The 16,561-nt window shown below is 44.6% G+C and overlaps 1 protein-coding gene across 17 annotated transcripts in view; it reads left to right on the top strand.

Annotated features, from left to right (window-relative positions):
* ADGRL3 (adhesion G protein-coupled receptor L3) overlaps positions 1 to 16,561 on the top strand; it is a 308,221-nt gene that overhangs the window by 146,943 nt on the left and 144,717 nt on the right. For 9 of the 17 annotated variants that reach the window (XM_054382988.1, XM_054382989.1, XM_054382991.1 and 6 more), the window contains one exon: positions 399 to 479. In XM_054382988.1, the coding sequence (XP_054238963.1) occupies positions 399 to 479 (81 nt within the window). Of the gene's footprint in view, positions 1 to 398; positions 484 to 16,561 lie in introns of all 17 variants that reach the window. The other 8 variants (XM_054382986.1, XM_054382990.1, XM_054382987.1 and 5 more) reach the window with 1 other exon arrangement.

Here is a 16,561-nt window from a genome sequence, read left to right on the forward strand (position 1 = left end):
CAAGGCAAGGTTGGACAGTGCCTTGAGCAACCTGGTCTAGCGGGAGGTGTCCCTGCCCATGGCAGGGGCTTTGGAACTAGATGATCTTTATGATTCTTTCCAACCCAAACCGTTCTGTGATTCCATGATTCTATGATATGGCCTTTTAAGAGAATGATGTGCAGAGTGTACATGGTAATGGTAAAGCAGGTATGGAAAATCCAAAAGGAATGGGGGTGTTTTTAACTTTTCATCCAGAGTCTCTAGAAAATGGAGATCCGTTGTTAAAGGTGTAGGATAAGACAAAACCCTCGTGTGCCTGCTTTGAGTCCAGTGCCATAAAAATGCTCTGCCTTCAATCGTCCCCCTGCTAGCGCTCTGTAGGAAACAGCAGAACTAAACCCCTTATTTGTCCACAGGGCAGGCTCACCACGGGCAGGTTTCCTACATTGCCCCACCGATCCACCTCGATTCGGATCTGGAGAGACTGCCATCCAAGGGTGAGTCAGTGACAACCTCCATGCACCTGCATTGTGAGCCAGCCATGGTGTGAGTGTCCATCATTCATGTGTTCATAGAGCCTCCATAGCAAAGGTCCCACCCTCCACCCAGGGACACTCTCCAGAGCAATCGAATTCCTTCAAGAGCTGTATGAGAGGTGACCATATCCCATGCATTCCATTGCATAGCTTTGAACACACCATCTTGTTCACAAGCTGGTTTGCTCTTCCAACTGGTTTCCTTCTGCAGAAAGAGTCTTACCTCAGGTCCTGCCCTCTGTCTTCCTCCTTTCCTTTCTCATGGCAATACACAGGCATGGGGGGACTGTGGGCAAGATGCTAAAACCCAGGTTTCACCTGCCCCTCAGGTCAGCAGAGATACAGAAGTGGTCATGAGGTCGTTCAAGCCTAGATTCAGTCTGAGTTGCCCTTGTTCAAGGTTGATTTTATTGCTGGTGATGAGAATAATTCATACTGTGGTAAGCTGATTGCCCTCAGGAACAATGCTAGTAGCCAGTACTTGTGGAGTAAGTCCAGAGTCCAGAATAACCCAACTGAGATAGGTGGCTGTCTTGAATACTGCACTTAAAGTGATAGGAATGTGAGCTCTTGATATCTGTGCCATGTTTAGAGCATCATCCCCTGACTGTGTTGTGATGAACCCACAATATTTGGCTTGGCCCGAGAGTAAGTATCTGCACTGATGCAGATTTTTTACACCTCCCTTTGCTCCTTTTAATTAGCTTGTCACTATTTAGGTTGGCTATCAAAATGACCAGCTTGTCTTTCTTGGAATGGAGGGTAAGCTAGGCTAAAATCAAACAGGGATATGGAGGGGTGGCTTGGTTCCTGGAGGTGTTCAAGAAAAGTGTGGACGTGGTACTCTCAGCCTTTCCTCATACGAGAGATGTTCCAGTCCCCTCAGCACCTTAGTATTCCTGTGCCAGATGTCTCCCTTAGTTTTGAGGGAGCTTTTCTGTTGGCAGCCATGTGGCCAGATTTGTAACTAAATCAAGTCCCCTTTTGCTGGGTTTTTCACCTCTGTACATGTGATTGTGTTCACTTAGCTGCTGCTGGAACCAAAATGAAGGAATTGACTCTTGCTGCAGAGAAGCTGCCTCTGCATTATTGTTCCTCTTGCATCTCTGCAAGGTGGAACCATGTGCTGAGTGGTGGAGGATGGTGGATTCAGCGTCCTCTTTCCAAATCTGGCCTTATGAGTTGGTCTGGTCACATACAATCTCCTGGCAGTTGACAACCTCCATTCAGCTTTGAGTGAACTATCCTGGAGATTTGACAAGTGTGTTTGAGATCATCAGCTTCTTTTAAGCCCCTTGAAAACCTGCAGTTCTGTGGTCAGATTTACTACCTGGCTTCTCTGGCAGAGCACTCCAATAAGGCAGAGTCAGTTATGACTTCCAGGACCTTCTAGCTCAAGTCTGATCTTAGATGTGATGATTTAGAGCCTACTTAGAATAGGTCAATGTAAATCCTTGCTGTAGGGTCTGGAGCAGCCTATTGAAGACTCAAGGATGGTGAAACAGCAACCACCAAAGATGCTGCACCTTGCTTTCTCCGAGATGAGAGCTAAAGACTACCAAGAATCTTCCAGTGACCTGCTGCTCATGAGAGCATCTCTGAAGGATGAATGGCACTAGCACCAGGAGCAGGGCAAAGTGGGTCAGGCAGAACAGTTGCAGCACTTGCAGAGAAGTTAAAATGGAGTTTATGCAGCATAAACTGCTACATTAACCACTTCCACCAGGGCCTCCACAACCCCATTTGAGAGACTTTTTAAAGCCTCTGAGCTGCTCAGAATGAAAGGACAGATTCTGCTGCTGCTACACGCTGGTAAAAGGACTTGAATCCCCTTCTGTAACTTAATTAGAGAGGGCCATAGAGGCAGAGCTCTGAAAGCATTAGTCTGTTAGCTGCTGGCTGGGGGATGTTAAATATGCAGCAAAGAGTACTGTCCTCCTGGAGGAAGGACAAAATTATCCTCTGGCCCTTGGAGGTGTAGCTCTACTTACACATCTGCTGCTTCATTCCCTGTGTCAACACACAAAATCCATAAGAATGTTGTCATAATCATAATAATTATTTTCTAAGCATGTGAAACTTATGAAGCTTGGGGTCTTTTCCCTGCATTTTCTGATGTCTTAGAACATAGAATGATAAAATTGTTTCAGCTGGAAAAGACCTTTAAGGTCATTGAGTCAACTCAACACCACCATGGCCATTAAACTATGTCCCAAAATGCCATGGCCACATGTTTCTTGAGCATCTCCAGGGATGGTGACTCCACCACCTCCCTGAGCAGCCTGTTCCAGTGTCTGACCATTCTTGCAGTGAAGAATTTTTTCCTAATCTCCAGCCTAAACCTCCTATGGCACAATATGAGGCCATTTCCTCTCATCCTATCACCTGATACTAGGGAGAAGAGATGGAACGTTCCACACTTAATGCAGTAACCACAAGAGCTGTTTTAAACAAATAAAGCAAATCCACCTCTGTCCTGAAGCTCTCGTTGGTTTCCACATTTCCAGTAGCTGGAGGTCTCTATAAAAAGAGCAGCATTATGACATCGAGCACGAATGCTGCTGGCTGTGCCTTTGATGCTTTTTATTTCCCTCCTGCATTTTCACTCACACTCAGCCAAACACCAGGCCCAGGTCAATGCTGCACTTCAAGTGGCAAAAAGAAGAAGCCTCTGTACAATTTTAATTGTAATAAATGGATCCAGAGCTAGGGCAGGCAGATAAAAGCATCTTTCCTTCCCGAATTATTAAAAACCCACACAGCTTCAGTTCTCCTGTGGGGCTTAAGAGTTTTCAATTCTCATCTGGCAGATTTATTCTATAACTGCCTCTTCCTTCTCATTTTTAGAACAAATTTATCCCTGATGACATTTCCACATGGTGGCTTTGCACTGAGGGCAGTTTTACCTGCCTTTCAGAGTCCTCATGCTAGTAGTGAATAAACTCCAGTAGTTTACCAGTACATTAGTATCACTGTGCATTACAAGGTGATTACTCTGAGCCACAGCTCTGTGCAGTGGCATGGCAATGACACCGCAAATCACTTCATGGAAATGAGAGCCTGAATCAGCATTTTTTATCAGGACACCTCTTATTCCTCACACCCTTTTTAATTTAGAGGTTGGTTTACAATTAGTTCCATAAAAAAAGCACTGCTAACCATGCACTGGGGGTGCTGGTTGAAAGATGACTGAAGATCAGCCACCAGTGTGCTCAGGTGGCCAAGAAGGCCACCAGCATCCTGGCCTGGATCAGAAATACTGTGGCTAGGAGGACCAGGGAAGGGATTGTCCCCCTATACTCAGCACTGAGGAGGCCATACCTTGTGTCCTGGTTTCAGTTTTGGGCCACTCACTCTAAGAAATATATTGAGGTGCTGAAGCACCAGAGGACAACAAAGATGGTGAAGGGTCTAGAAAATAGGTCTGAGGGAACTGGGTTTGTTCAGTCTAGAGAATAGGAGCCTGAGGGGAGATCTTATTACTCTCTACAACTCCCTGAAAGGAGGTTGCAGTGCAGTGGAGGTGGGTCTCTTCTCCTTAATAAAGAGTGAAAAGACAAGAGGAAATGGCCTCAAGTTGTACCAGGGGAGGTTTAGGTTGCACATTAGGAAAGATTTCTTTGCTGCAAGGTTTTTCAGGCATTGGAACAGGCTGCCCAGGGAGGTGGTGGAGTCACCATCCCTGGGGGTGTTGAAGAAACATGTGGACGTAGCACTTTAGGGCATGGTTTAATGGCCATGGTGGTCTTAAGTTGATGTTCTTAGTTGATGATCTCAGAGGGCTTTTTCAGCTGAAATGATTCTATGACTTTACATCTCCTGTCAGTCTGGTCATCTGGACATCAAGACGTGACTGTTACCCAACTGTTTACCCCAAGCATATGCAGAATGAGTCCAGGGATAGCTGACCTCTCAGACTGGGGTCGCACAGACTGAAGTTTAAACCTGTGGTTAAAATGGATCTATGGTTACTGATGATAACTAAAATGCCCTTGATGCCGATACCAATGCTGATACTCTGGCTTAGGAAGGGATTTTATTGCTATCATAGATAGCAATAAATTACATTCAGTGTTTAGACTCAGATTCTGCCAGGTACTAAAACATAGCAAATAAGTGAATTAAACTCACTGAATCCACACAATAAAACAATTTATAAAGCTTTATAGAGGCAGATTTTATCAAATAGATGGAATCACATTAAAAGTGAAATATATGCCTGGCATTTAAAGCTATGCTGTCTGAGGAGTTCTCCTCCCATCTTGAGCTAGAGTTTTGCATAGGTTTCCTTCAAAGATGAAGCTCAGGGAGTAGCTGTCTTAGAGATTGATATGCTTGAAGTGAGTATGCTTCCAAAATATGAATTGATAAGCAAAACTCTGTGTTGGCCCCAGTTCTAGAAATAAAGAGGAAAAAAAGAAGGGATGGGAAGAAGTCACCTTTCTGTACAGATTTCCCTAGCCAGGGCCCCAGTTAAGGCACTGTGGTGTTTTTTACCTCCTGTAAACCATGATTGTGAGGTTCAGCTTATGCAGATGTAAGAGAATCAAGAAACTGAGTGCTGATTCTTGCACTTGGGTCACAACAATCCCGTGAATGCTCCAGACATGGGGCAGAGTGCCTGGAAAGCTGCTCAGGAGAAAAAGACCCAAGGGTGTTGATCGGCAGCTAGCTGAAGATGAGCCAGTGTGTGCACAGGTGGCCAAGAAGGCAAAAAGCATCCTGGCCTGGGTCAGGAACAGGGTGACCAGTGGGAGAAGGACAATGATTGTTCCTCTGTGCTCAGCACTGGTGAGGCCACAGCTTGAATCCTGGGTTCTGCTTTGGGCCCCTCACTGAAAGGACACTGCGGTGCTGGAGTAGGTCCAGAAAAGATAGTGAAGTGAATGAAAAGTTTGGAGAACAGGTCTGGTGAAGAGCAGCTGAAGGAACTTGGATTGTTTAGTCTGGAGAAAAGGAGGCTGAGGGAAGACCTCATTGCTGTCTATAATTCCCTGAAAGGAGGTTGGAGTGAAGTGAGGGCTGGTCTCTTCTCCTTGGGAACAAATGACAGGACAAATGGAAATGGCCCGAAGTTGCACCAGGAGAGGTTTAGGTTGGATATTAGATGAAACTTCTTGGCTGAAAGGGTTGTCGAAAACTGGAATAGGCTGTCCAGGGAGATGGTTGAATCCTTATCCCTAGAGATGTTTTAAAGCTGTGTAGATGCGGTGCTGAGGGCCATGGATTTGCCCCAGCCTTTGTAGAGTTAGAGAATAATTGGGCTGGATGATCTTCTAGGTCTTTTCCAACCAAAACCATGACAGCATTCTATGTTTCTGTGAGCCTATCATTCCATGATCCTATGATTCTATAGCAAGAGCAGCTAGAACTGCTGGAGATCTTGCAGCCAGCCTGCAATTCTGTTTGCTTTCTAGGTGCTGTAGCTCCCCATACTCTGGAAGAGCTAATTGCCTGCCGTTTGCCATTTTCTTGGTGGTGTCGAACTGTTGCTCTTATTTCTTTGGAATGTGTGTTTTCATTGCAGAGGGGCACCTCAGGGCATTGCTGTTTATTTATAAGATAACAGTGTTCACTCTAGCAGAAAGCTGGAGCTAACAAAGTCTCTCAAGGAGGAGTGCTAAATCCAGTCTGCTGGTGGGAACTGTTCAAAATCTTTACACTTGAAAATATTTCAGGCTTTTGGGGTGGAGGGGGAAGAGTCTGGATGATGTTTAACACCTACTCATCTAAAAACAAAAATAAAAAGTGGGTTTTAATTAGTATTGGGTTTTTTTCAAGAGCTAACTTCTTTCTTATAAAGGAACTTTTCTGTGGAGATCAGCATGAACAGGACAAAGGGTAGCAGCCACGAGCTTGAACATAAGCAGTTCTGTCTAAACATGAGGAGGAACCTCATTAATTTAATAGTGCTGGAGCACTGGAACAGGCTGCCCAGAATGGTGGTCGGGTTTCTGATTCTGAAGACATTCAAAACCCACCTGAATTTGTTCCTGTGTGACCTTCTTTAGCCCTCAGCAGGGGGGTTGGAGTCAATCCCTAGAGGTCCCTTCCAACCCCTACCATTCTGTGATGCTGCAACTGGGATTTCAAGGTGCCTTGAGATGTTATGCTTTGTGGGCCATTTGTATCTGCCATGCAAATAGACATAGACATCCACCCAGAAGATTCTTTTGACAGTGGGTTTCATTTTTCCGCTGCGCTGAAATGTGCCACTCGCCATCGGTGGTGGAAGGTCTCACCCCCCTGACACTGGCAACAGCTGGAAAGCAGAGTCAGCTATGGTGGTGCACCCTGAAGCATCACTAATCTAAAGTGAATGTCCTATTATCAGCTTGGAAAAAAAAAAAAAAAAAGGCTGTTGAAACAATTCAACCTGAAAAAAAAAAACAAAACAGAGTGCAGTGCTGCGTACAGCATGAGACACTTCTCAGAGTGAGACCATTCTCAGCATGAGATCTGGGCTGGGGCAGCCCCAAGCACAAACACAGACTGGGCAAGGTGTGACTTCAGAGCAGTCTCAAGAAGAAGGGCTTGGGGATGTTAGTTGATGAAAAACTCCCCATGAGCTGGCAATGGTCTCTGGCAGCCCAGAAGAGAGCTGTGTGCTGGACTGCATCCAAAACAGTGCAAGCAGCAGTGACAGTAGCCCCTGTGCTCTGCTCTCCTGAGACCCCAGCTGCCCAGTTCTGGTGCTCCCAGTACAACAAGAACATGGAACTGTTGGAGTGGGTCCAGAGAGGGGCCACAAAAATGATCAGAGGTCTGGACCACCTTCCCTATGGGGACAGGCTGAGAGAGTTGGGGCTATTCATCCTGGAGAAGGCTCTGGGGAGGCCTTATAATGGCCTTCCAGTACCTGAAAGGGGCCTGCAAGAATGCTGGGGATGGACTTTTGACAAGGAATTGTAATGATAAGATGATGGGCAATGGCTTTGAGCTGGAAGAGGGGAGATTCAGACTGGAGATTAGGAAGAAATTCTTTCAAGTGAGGGTGGTGAGACACAGGAACAGGCTGCCCAGGGAGGTTGTGGATGCCCCTTCCTTGGAGGTGTTCAAGGCCAGGTTGTATGAGGGCTTCATCAGCCTGGTCTAGTGGAAAGTGCTCCTGCCCATGGCAGTGGGGCTGGAACTTGATCTTTATTGTCCGTTCCAACCCAAATCATTCTGTGGTTTTCAAACCCTTCTTTTTTTTTTTAATTATTTTTACCTCCCCTTTCTGCCAGACTAATTTTTTGGCTACACTTCTCTTTCTGAAATATTTATAGGGCAAATAACTGTTTTAAATGAGCAGATGGGGGAGACATCAGACAACCTGTTAAATTAATAAACATGTGTGGTGCTTTATCAGTGAGGGAACCCATTTTAGCCTTTCTTCTGGATGATTTGTATGGCCCTATCACCGTTGCACCTGGTGCAGGGACAAGAAATGGGCACTTAATAACCAAACAATGTGCAAACTCCTTCCATTATGACTTCATTATGTCAGATATAATCATCTATAACTAGATGTCAAATGCATAATTTATGGCCAGTTTCCCTGTGGGAATAGTGGCCACATGAATGAATGGACCCATTAATAGGAAGGAGCTTTTACTGTGACTTTTACCCTCATGGTACATGGTCCAGTTTGTCATCTGCTATTAATTCTGAGTCGTTGCAAGACTGCAGGAAAAGAAGGGAAAAAAAAAACAAAACAACCCCCTGTTATATTTATTATTTGTGTAATGTGAGAAGGTGGGAAAATTAGTCATGGGAGAGGTCAAATTTCAAGTCCATTGGTTTCCTACACCCTATGTCTGTTCAAAAGAGAGCAGAACTGGTGTGTACCACTTTGGTTGAGAGGCATAAGTGACCTTCATTTTCCCATTCCAAAAGTATGCAGTGTGTGGCAAAACTTCTTATGGGAGCCCTCTGCCACACTCCAAGAGCTTAGCTGTGGAAAGTCTTCTGCCCTGTGGCCATGCTGCTTCTGTCCTGTGCTGTATGTAGTCACAGAATTGTTTCAGTTGGAAAAGACTTCCAAGGTCATCAATCCAACCATCATCAAGTCCAGCTATCAACCTAAGACCATCACAGCTATTAAAACATGTCCCAGAGTGACATGTTGACACGTTTCTCAAACACCTCCAGGGATGGTGACTCCACCACCTCCCTGGGCAGCCTGATCCAATGTCTGAACACTCTTGAAGGAAAGAAATTTTTCCTAATCTCTGAACTAAACCTCCCTTGGCACAATTTGAGGCCATTTCCTTTTGTTATATCACTTGATACTAGGGAGAAGAGACCAACCTCCACCTCACTCCAACCTCCTTTCAGGGATAAGTTCTTTACTGTGAGACACTGGAACATGTTGCCCAGGGAGATAGTGGAAACAACCAGGTCAGCCTTGGTGGGTCTCTGAGCAACCTGATCTAGTTAGGTATGTCTCTACTTACTATAGGGGGTTAGAATTTGATGTCCTTTAGAGGTCCCTTCCAATCCAGTGTATTCTGTGATTCTGGATTTTTTTGTGATTGTTCTTTTTCACTGCATCTATGATGTTTTTAATGAACAGCTAGTGACCCATACAAAAGAACTCTGAAAAACCTAAGTTTTGATGAACACAGGGTTAGAAGAGCAACTAATAAGGAACTGGGCTATTCAGTGGTGCAATCTTTCTGCCTTGCAATAAAATGCAGAAGTATCTTATTAGTCAATGAGCAAGTTTAACGTGCTCTTGTAAGTTCACCAGGCTCAAGCTGTGGACTTCTAGAAAAGCAGGCAGCTGATTTCCCACACAAGCAAATCACGTTAGGCTCAGACTTACTGGTGTTGACAGCACTGAAACAAAGAGTTTCATGTTCATTTTATGGCTGTTCAGCTGTGCAGGAGGATTTTCTTTAGGTAAGCATTTTTCTTTTTTTTTTCTTTTTTCTTTTTTTTTTTTTTTTAACAATGCTTTGCTCTTGGAATTATCCTGGATTGAATCAGTAACTGTTGGAAGCAAGAGATTTCCACTGGAGTCAGTGATCTAATCCTTTCTTAAATGTTTGGGTTTAGAGCCTCCTTTGGCCCTTGGATTTCCTTAAAACACATTGGTGACCTTAGATTATTCCCTTTGTGTGCTGTTTCTTAGAGGGATACTGGTGATGTGATGTAATCCATTCAGAGGGACATTTATGCCATGGGAAGGGATTTAAACTTAAGGATGGCAGATTTAGGCTGGATATTAGGAAGAAATTCTTTCCCGTGAAGCTGGTAAGACACTGGAACTGTTTGGTCATGGAGGTTGTGGATACCTCCTCTCTGGATGTTTTCAAGGCCAGATTGGATGAGGCCTTGAGCAACCTGGACTAGTGGGAGGTGGTCCTGCCCATGGCAGGGCGGTTGAAACTAGATGATCTTTAAGGTCCCTCCCAACCCAAACCATTCTATGATTCTGTGGTTTGGGTTCCACATTCTTGAAAAGAGCTTCTGGAAGTCCCAGCCTTAATGAATCCATCCAAAGTACTGGTTTTACGGATAAACATCATGGACCCCCACTGCTAAGATTAGAACTTGGCTCCTTCATCAAAGACCTTATGATTGAAGTCATTCAGCCAAGTAAATTTTGGCTTGATATAGCAATGTTTGCTCAGCAGACAAGGCTTCTATCCTTGAACTCCAAATGGTGGATTGTTGCCTTCAGATTGGCTTAGAGTAGTCCATTCTCCTTCAAAACTCACAAGAAACAATATTTAAAAGGTCCTGGTTCTCTTTGAGAAGAAATATTCAGGTTGGTTAAACGTAATAAGAATTAGAGGGGCAGTGTGCACGAAGGTGCAACAGCCGTGGGACTGATGGCCAAGTAGCTTTCAGAGATGAAGACAACCAACTGGACTTGGCTCAAGGGGAAGATTTCACCCTTCTCTCTCTGAGGATGCTCTTTTTGCAGAAATGGTACATGGGGTGCCTTATAGTGAGTATTAGATTCAGCATGCTAATATCATAGGGTCATAGAATGGTTTGGGTTGGAAGAAACCTTAAAGATTCATCTATTTGAACATAGGCAGGGGCATAGGCAGGGACACTCTTTGCTCAAGGCCCCATCCAACCTGGCTTTCAACACTTCCAGGTTTGGAGCTTCACGACTGATCTGGCCAACCTTTTCCAGTGCCCCACCACCTTTATGGGGAAGACCCTAATGTCTAATCTAAATCCAGCCTCCTCCAGTTTGAATCCATTACCCCTGGTTGTGTCACTACATGCCTGCCTTTGTCAAAAGTCCCTCTCCAGCTCTCCTGAACAAGCCTTCAAAAAATAGAAGGCTGCTCTAAGTTCTCCCCAGACTCCTCCAGGCTGAAAACCCCAACTCCCTCAGACTGTTTTCATAGCAGAGGTGCTCCAGCCCTTGTCCTGTGCCCCAGTTCCAACAGTCCTGTGTCCTTCTTGTGTTGGGAAACATAGAGCTGGACACAGAACTCTCACATGTGGTCTCACCAGAGCAGAGGGGCAGAATCTCCTCCCTCAACCTGCTGCCCACACTGCTGGATGCAGCCTGGGCTGTTTTGTAGTAAGTACATCCCTTGTTTTACTGCAGCTGTTTGCTGGAGGGAATTGCTTGTGCTTTCTTCATTAACAAATGGCCACAATTATGAGTGCTCTCAAGGCAGTCTCCTCTGTAGATTTCCTCTAAGTCTTGCTTTCGTCTTGATTTCATTATGAGCACTGCACTGCACCGACATGTGCATATCAGAGTGATGCCCACAAATGTAGTAGCAGCAGAATATTCCTGTTCCTGAGTAAACAATTACATTTCATTTGCTGGAATAAAAGGGAGTGTGCACCCATAAGTCTTCAAAATCATCTGTGTTGGAAAGGTAATAAAGGGATTTACTAAATTCACAAAGGCCCTTGACAGTGGAATCCTGTATGCCATGGAACTGTAGAAGCTTATTTATATTTTATTGTGCTTCTAGATCAAGCTGCATTATTATGGACTGCACTCCCCTGACACTACAGCTGTTGCTAAGGAAGAGGTACATTAGGTTAATATTTTTGTGATCAGAGCTATGAAGTGTCTGGAGAACAGGTCTGATGAGGAGCAGCTAATGGGAATAGGGTTGTTTAGTCTGGAGAAGAGAAGACTGAAGGAAGACCTCATTGATCTCTGCAGCTCCCTAAAGGATCACAGGATGTCAGGGGTTGGAAGGGACCCAAAGAGATCATTGAGTCCAACCCCCCTGCCAGAGCAGGATGTTGCACTGAGGTAGGTGTTGGTCTCTTATCCCTAGTATCAGGTGGTAGAAGGAGAGGAAAAGGCCTGGAATTGTGACAGGGGAGGTCTAGATTGGCAATTAGGAAAATTTTCTTTATTGCAAGAATGGTCAAGGATTGGAATAGGCTGCCCAAGGAGGTGGTGGAGTCACCATCCCTGGAGGTCTTCAAGAGACTTGTGGACATGGCACTTTGGGGCATGGTTTACTGGCCATGGTGGTCTCAGTTTGAAGGTTGGACTCAATGATCTTGGAGGTCTTTGCCAACTGAAACAATTCTATGATTCTATGATTATGAGTTCTGTCTATTGAAGAAGTTAAACAGGGGAGGTGAGAGGGAAAGAAGTTAATGCATCATTTTGATTAAAGCCTCCTCAGATTGTCACTCACATTTGGAGGTAAGAAGTGAGCTTGAATTTGAGATGATTTAACACAGAAAATGGAAAAATGCCAAACAATTGAAAGAATTTGTTCACTTAACTTTCAGATTGCTCAGTGGTAGAGATCTGCAACTGATGCTGCTAAGAGGAAATGTGACAAAACCAAACTGAATGCTGTTAACAGATGCTTCCAGTGACAAATTTCTCAGCATTCTCATGCCCTAATGTGTTTTGATCATACAAACAGAGCATTCACCCTTAATTCCTATTTCCTGACCATTTCCAGTGCTGGTATCTATTATGTGATTTCAGCACCTTCTGATTCATTTAGGCTGATCTACTAAGAGCTTGCAATCATGTAGTAGCCAGCACAGTACATAAAGTACAATAGCAACTTGATAGCTTCAGTGTATGGAGTCAAAGAAAAGGCCAGAGTCATGGGCAAGGTACTGATCATACATTCACAAAATGGTTTAGGTTGGAAGGGACCTTAAAGATATCTGGTTCCAACTAGTTTCAACTCCCCCCTGCCATGGGCAGGGACACCTTCCACCAGACCAGGTTACTCAAGGCCTCATCCAAACTGGTCTTGAACACCTCCAGGGAGGGGACATCCATGACCTCCTTAGGCAACCTGTTCCAGTGTCTCACCACCCTCACTGAAAAGAATTTCTTCCTAATATCCAGTCTCAGTGTCCCCTCTGCCAGCTCAAATCCATCCCCTTGTCCTGTCACTACAAGCCCTTGTTTAAAGTCCCTCCCCAGCTTTCTTGTAGGCCCCCTTCAGGTACTGGAAGTCACAGAATCATAGAATAATAGAATTGTTTCAGTTTGAGAAGACCTTTAAGACCATGGAGTCCATGCTGGTTGTTTTAAAAGATTCACTCTGCAGACTGTATTGATAAAGATTATGAAAATGTTTGCACAGCAAGTAAAATAAACAAGGAAGGATCTTGGCATTCCTCCTGAAGGAATGTTCTGGATGCAGTTCCCCCTTTCAAAAGTATTTTCTCATTAGTACTGCTGCCAAGGCATGGAGCAGCCACAGAGAAAAGGCACAGCAATGTGGTGCTGAGGGCAATGATTTAGCACCAGGCTTGGTAGAGTTAGAGAACGGTCAGACTGGATGATCTTAAAGGGCTTTTCCAACCAAAATAAATCTTTGATTCTGACTTTTTTCAAATGTCCATAGCTGTAGCTACTGGCTCCCAAGCCTCTGGGAAGGGATCTTCAAAGTCCTTTGTCTCTCCATAGTCTGTCCAAGGTTTTAAGAAGTGTGTGCTTCCTTATGGCCTGAGGTTTGTGCTTGGCTTTCAAGTACGTTACTCCTTTGCCTTGTCTTTGGTTAAACAACTGCAGCTTGGTGTAGATACTTGGCATGTAAGTTGCCAGGGTTGACAGTGTGAGTATTTTGCAATCATTTGTTTAATTAGCTGAAGAAGCTCTCTGGGGAAAAGTTTGTGAAATGGCATACTCCCAAAGTCTAATTTAAATCTGTTTTGCCCTTTTTTTTTTTTTTTTTTTCCAATGGAGAGCTCATCATGCAAAGCATTAGAAAAGGTAGAAGTGAGTGGAAAGTAACAAAGCTCCTTCTGTTTATTAACGGGCAGTGCCTCAGTAACAAACTCATCCAAAGGCAGAAAGGAAATTACAGTGGGTAAAATGACCTACAAGAGGGGAAATTGGAATTAAGTCTGTGCAGCTGTCTTGTCTTTTTTCTCTTTTAAAAAAAAAAAGAAACAACAACCCTATGCTTCCTCTCTTTTTATGCACTGCTTAATTAAGCTTCTCCTTTGTTTGCAGGTTAATTCCTTTTCTAAGCTACAACTATTCTTACAAAGGTGTTCATTACTGGGGAGAACAAAGGCTGGAGACTAGAGAATGGCAGGTGTTGAGCCTTGTTTAGTTGGCAGGGATTTTTCGCTCACAGTGAAATCTCGAGGCCCTGCTTTTGGGTTCAGTGCTTCTGTAGCAACTCCCCTCTGCTTTTTGCTTTAAGTGAGGTGGTCCTATGGAGAGAGATGAAGTTTCTGCCTTAGCACTGGGGCTCTGCCCTCCTGTCTGCTCACTTCATGCACTCTGTTGGAGCCCTTTATGCTCCATAGAGCCTTAAACTCCCATCTGACTACACACAGAGACCACTGTTTTGTCTTCTGATGCATCCTTGTCTATTGAAATCACTAAGACATTAAGATTGTAAATATTTAATGAGACCTGACTTGATCTTTGTGAGTCCCCAAGGAGCAGCGAGCTCCTGGATGCATAGTGACAGTGTGTCCTCATTGCTCAAGGTAGGCACTCCTGTTTGCTGGCATAGTGGTGCTCAGGGTACCTGAATCACAGAATCATAGAAAGGTAGGGGTTGAAAGGGACCTCTGGATATCATCAAGCCCAACCCCTCCGCTAATGCACAGGAACATGTCCAGATGGATTTCGAAACTCTTCAAAGAAGACGACTCCACAATCTCTCTGGGCAGCCTGGTCCAGTGATCTGCTGTTGCATGTAACTGGGGTAATGACTATAAATTCTTCTGCAGAGCTGCAGTGCAGAGGAGCAGACAGCATTGATGGAGCAAGGTAATGGTAGTTAACACAAAAGCTAAAAGAGTTTTTTGAGGGGTAAACCCTGTGGAAAACTCACAGGAATGACACTGTCCCAACAGCTAAAAGCAGGACTCCTCTCAAGCAGCATGGGAACAATGTGGTGGGCACATCTTCAGGCACTTCTCTGCCCACCTAGTCCTTCACCCTTGTGTGGCATGATCCCTGTCCATGGCAGGGAGGTTATCTTCAAGGCCCTTTCGAACACAAGGCATTCTGTGATCTGTCGTTCTAGGATTCTGTGATTCTATGGTATTAATGCAAGGTGTGTTTTTCTAAACAATGGGGAAAGTTGGGCATGGACCAGGAGTCATTGCTTGTCATCTGGAGACCAGCTTTTATTGTTTCCTTCTTGTAGTTGTGATTAGTCATTTCATGCTTTCACACATCACTCTAGTTTCTCTAAGAAGCGATTGTTTAGCTGTGGCATCCTCTAACCTTGTGGCTATTTATTTCTTGTACTATTCTGAGAAATGGAAAATGATATTTTGGGTTTTGTAGAATATCTGAGTTTGTGGGAAAGGAAGAAACATAACTGTGGAGCTAATAACAGAAATCCATGCCCCGTCCTCCCCATGCTAAAATCAAATAGGATTAAACTTTAAAACACTTTTGTTTGCCATGCTCTCTCGATGTTGTTGTTGGTAACCTGCCCATATGGGTAAAACCTTTTGCGTTTTCTGACATTTTATTTTTTTCCAGAAGAATTGGCAAGATAAGAAATGCCAGGAATGGCTGAAGATGTGGTGACTTCTGAAATCAGTAGCTAGAGAAATTGGCATATTCCTCCTGTTGTGTTTGGGCAGATGATTACAGATTAGATCCAGAAAAGATGGTGCCAGAGGTGTGAGTTTGGGTTTGAGGAGAATGCTGGCAGGGGGAAGAGGGAAAGTCTGCTAGCAAAAAGCATTTCACCCTCATTCATAGATGGCTTAAAGCTACAAAACTTGCAAAAATTCAGTAAAAGTGGGGGGGGGGGGGGGGGGGAAGAAGAAAAATGTAGGAGGAAAGGCAAGAGAGAAGAAAACAGAGACCTGTGTGAGCAGCTAATTAGTGAAGAGTGCAATCAGCTGTGCACAAGGTGGTGGGAAGGTACCAAGCCTGTTACGTGAGTAGCAAGGTTTGAGGGAGGGAGGTGCACACCACAGAATCATTTCAGTTGGAAAGGAGTCCCAAGATCACTGCCTCCAAAGCTTCTCTATCTGTATCATAAAGTCTGCTGCTGAACCACGACACTCAGCACCACATCTCTGTGTCTTGGAAACACCTCCAGGGATGGGAGATTCAACCACCCAGGAATCTTAAAGGTCTTTTCCAACCAAAATGATTCTATGGAGGAGAGAGTGGTCTGTGAGCATGTCAGCCTTAAAGTTATAACTTCAAGGTGTAGCAGAACTCCAGACACTGCCCTGGAGCATTGTGTCCAGCTCTGGATTCCCAACACAGGAAGTACGTGGAACTGTTAGAGCAGGTCTGAAGGAGGCCCACAAAGATTATCAGTGGGCTGGAGCACCTCTGCTATGAATACAGGCTGAGAGAGTTGGAGTTGTTCAGTTTGGAGAAGAGGAGGCTTTGGGTAGACTTCAGAGCAGCCTTCCAGTATTTGAAGGGGGCTGTAGAAATGCTACAAAGGGATTTTGACAAAGACATGGAGTGACACAATGAGGGGCAATGGCTTCAAACTGAAAGAAGCTGGATTTAGATTAGGCATAGGAGGAAATTCTTCCTCATGAGCATGGTGAGGCACTGAAACAGGTTGCTCACAGCAGTTGTGGAGGCTCCAAGCTTAAAAGTGTTGAAAGCCAGGTTGGATGGGACCTTGAGA

This window comes from Indicator indicator, chromosome 8 (genome assembly GCF_027791375.1).
Source record: "Indicator indicator isolate 239-I01 chromosome 8, UM_Iind_1.1, whole genome shotgun sequence".
NCBI lineage: Eukaryota > Metazoa > Chordata > Aves > Piciformes > Indicatoridae > Indicator > Indicator indicator.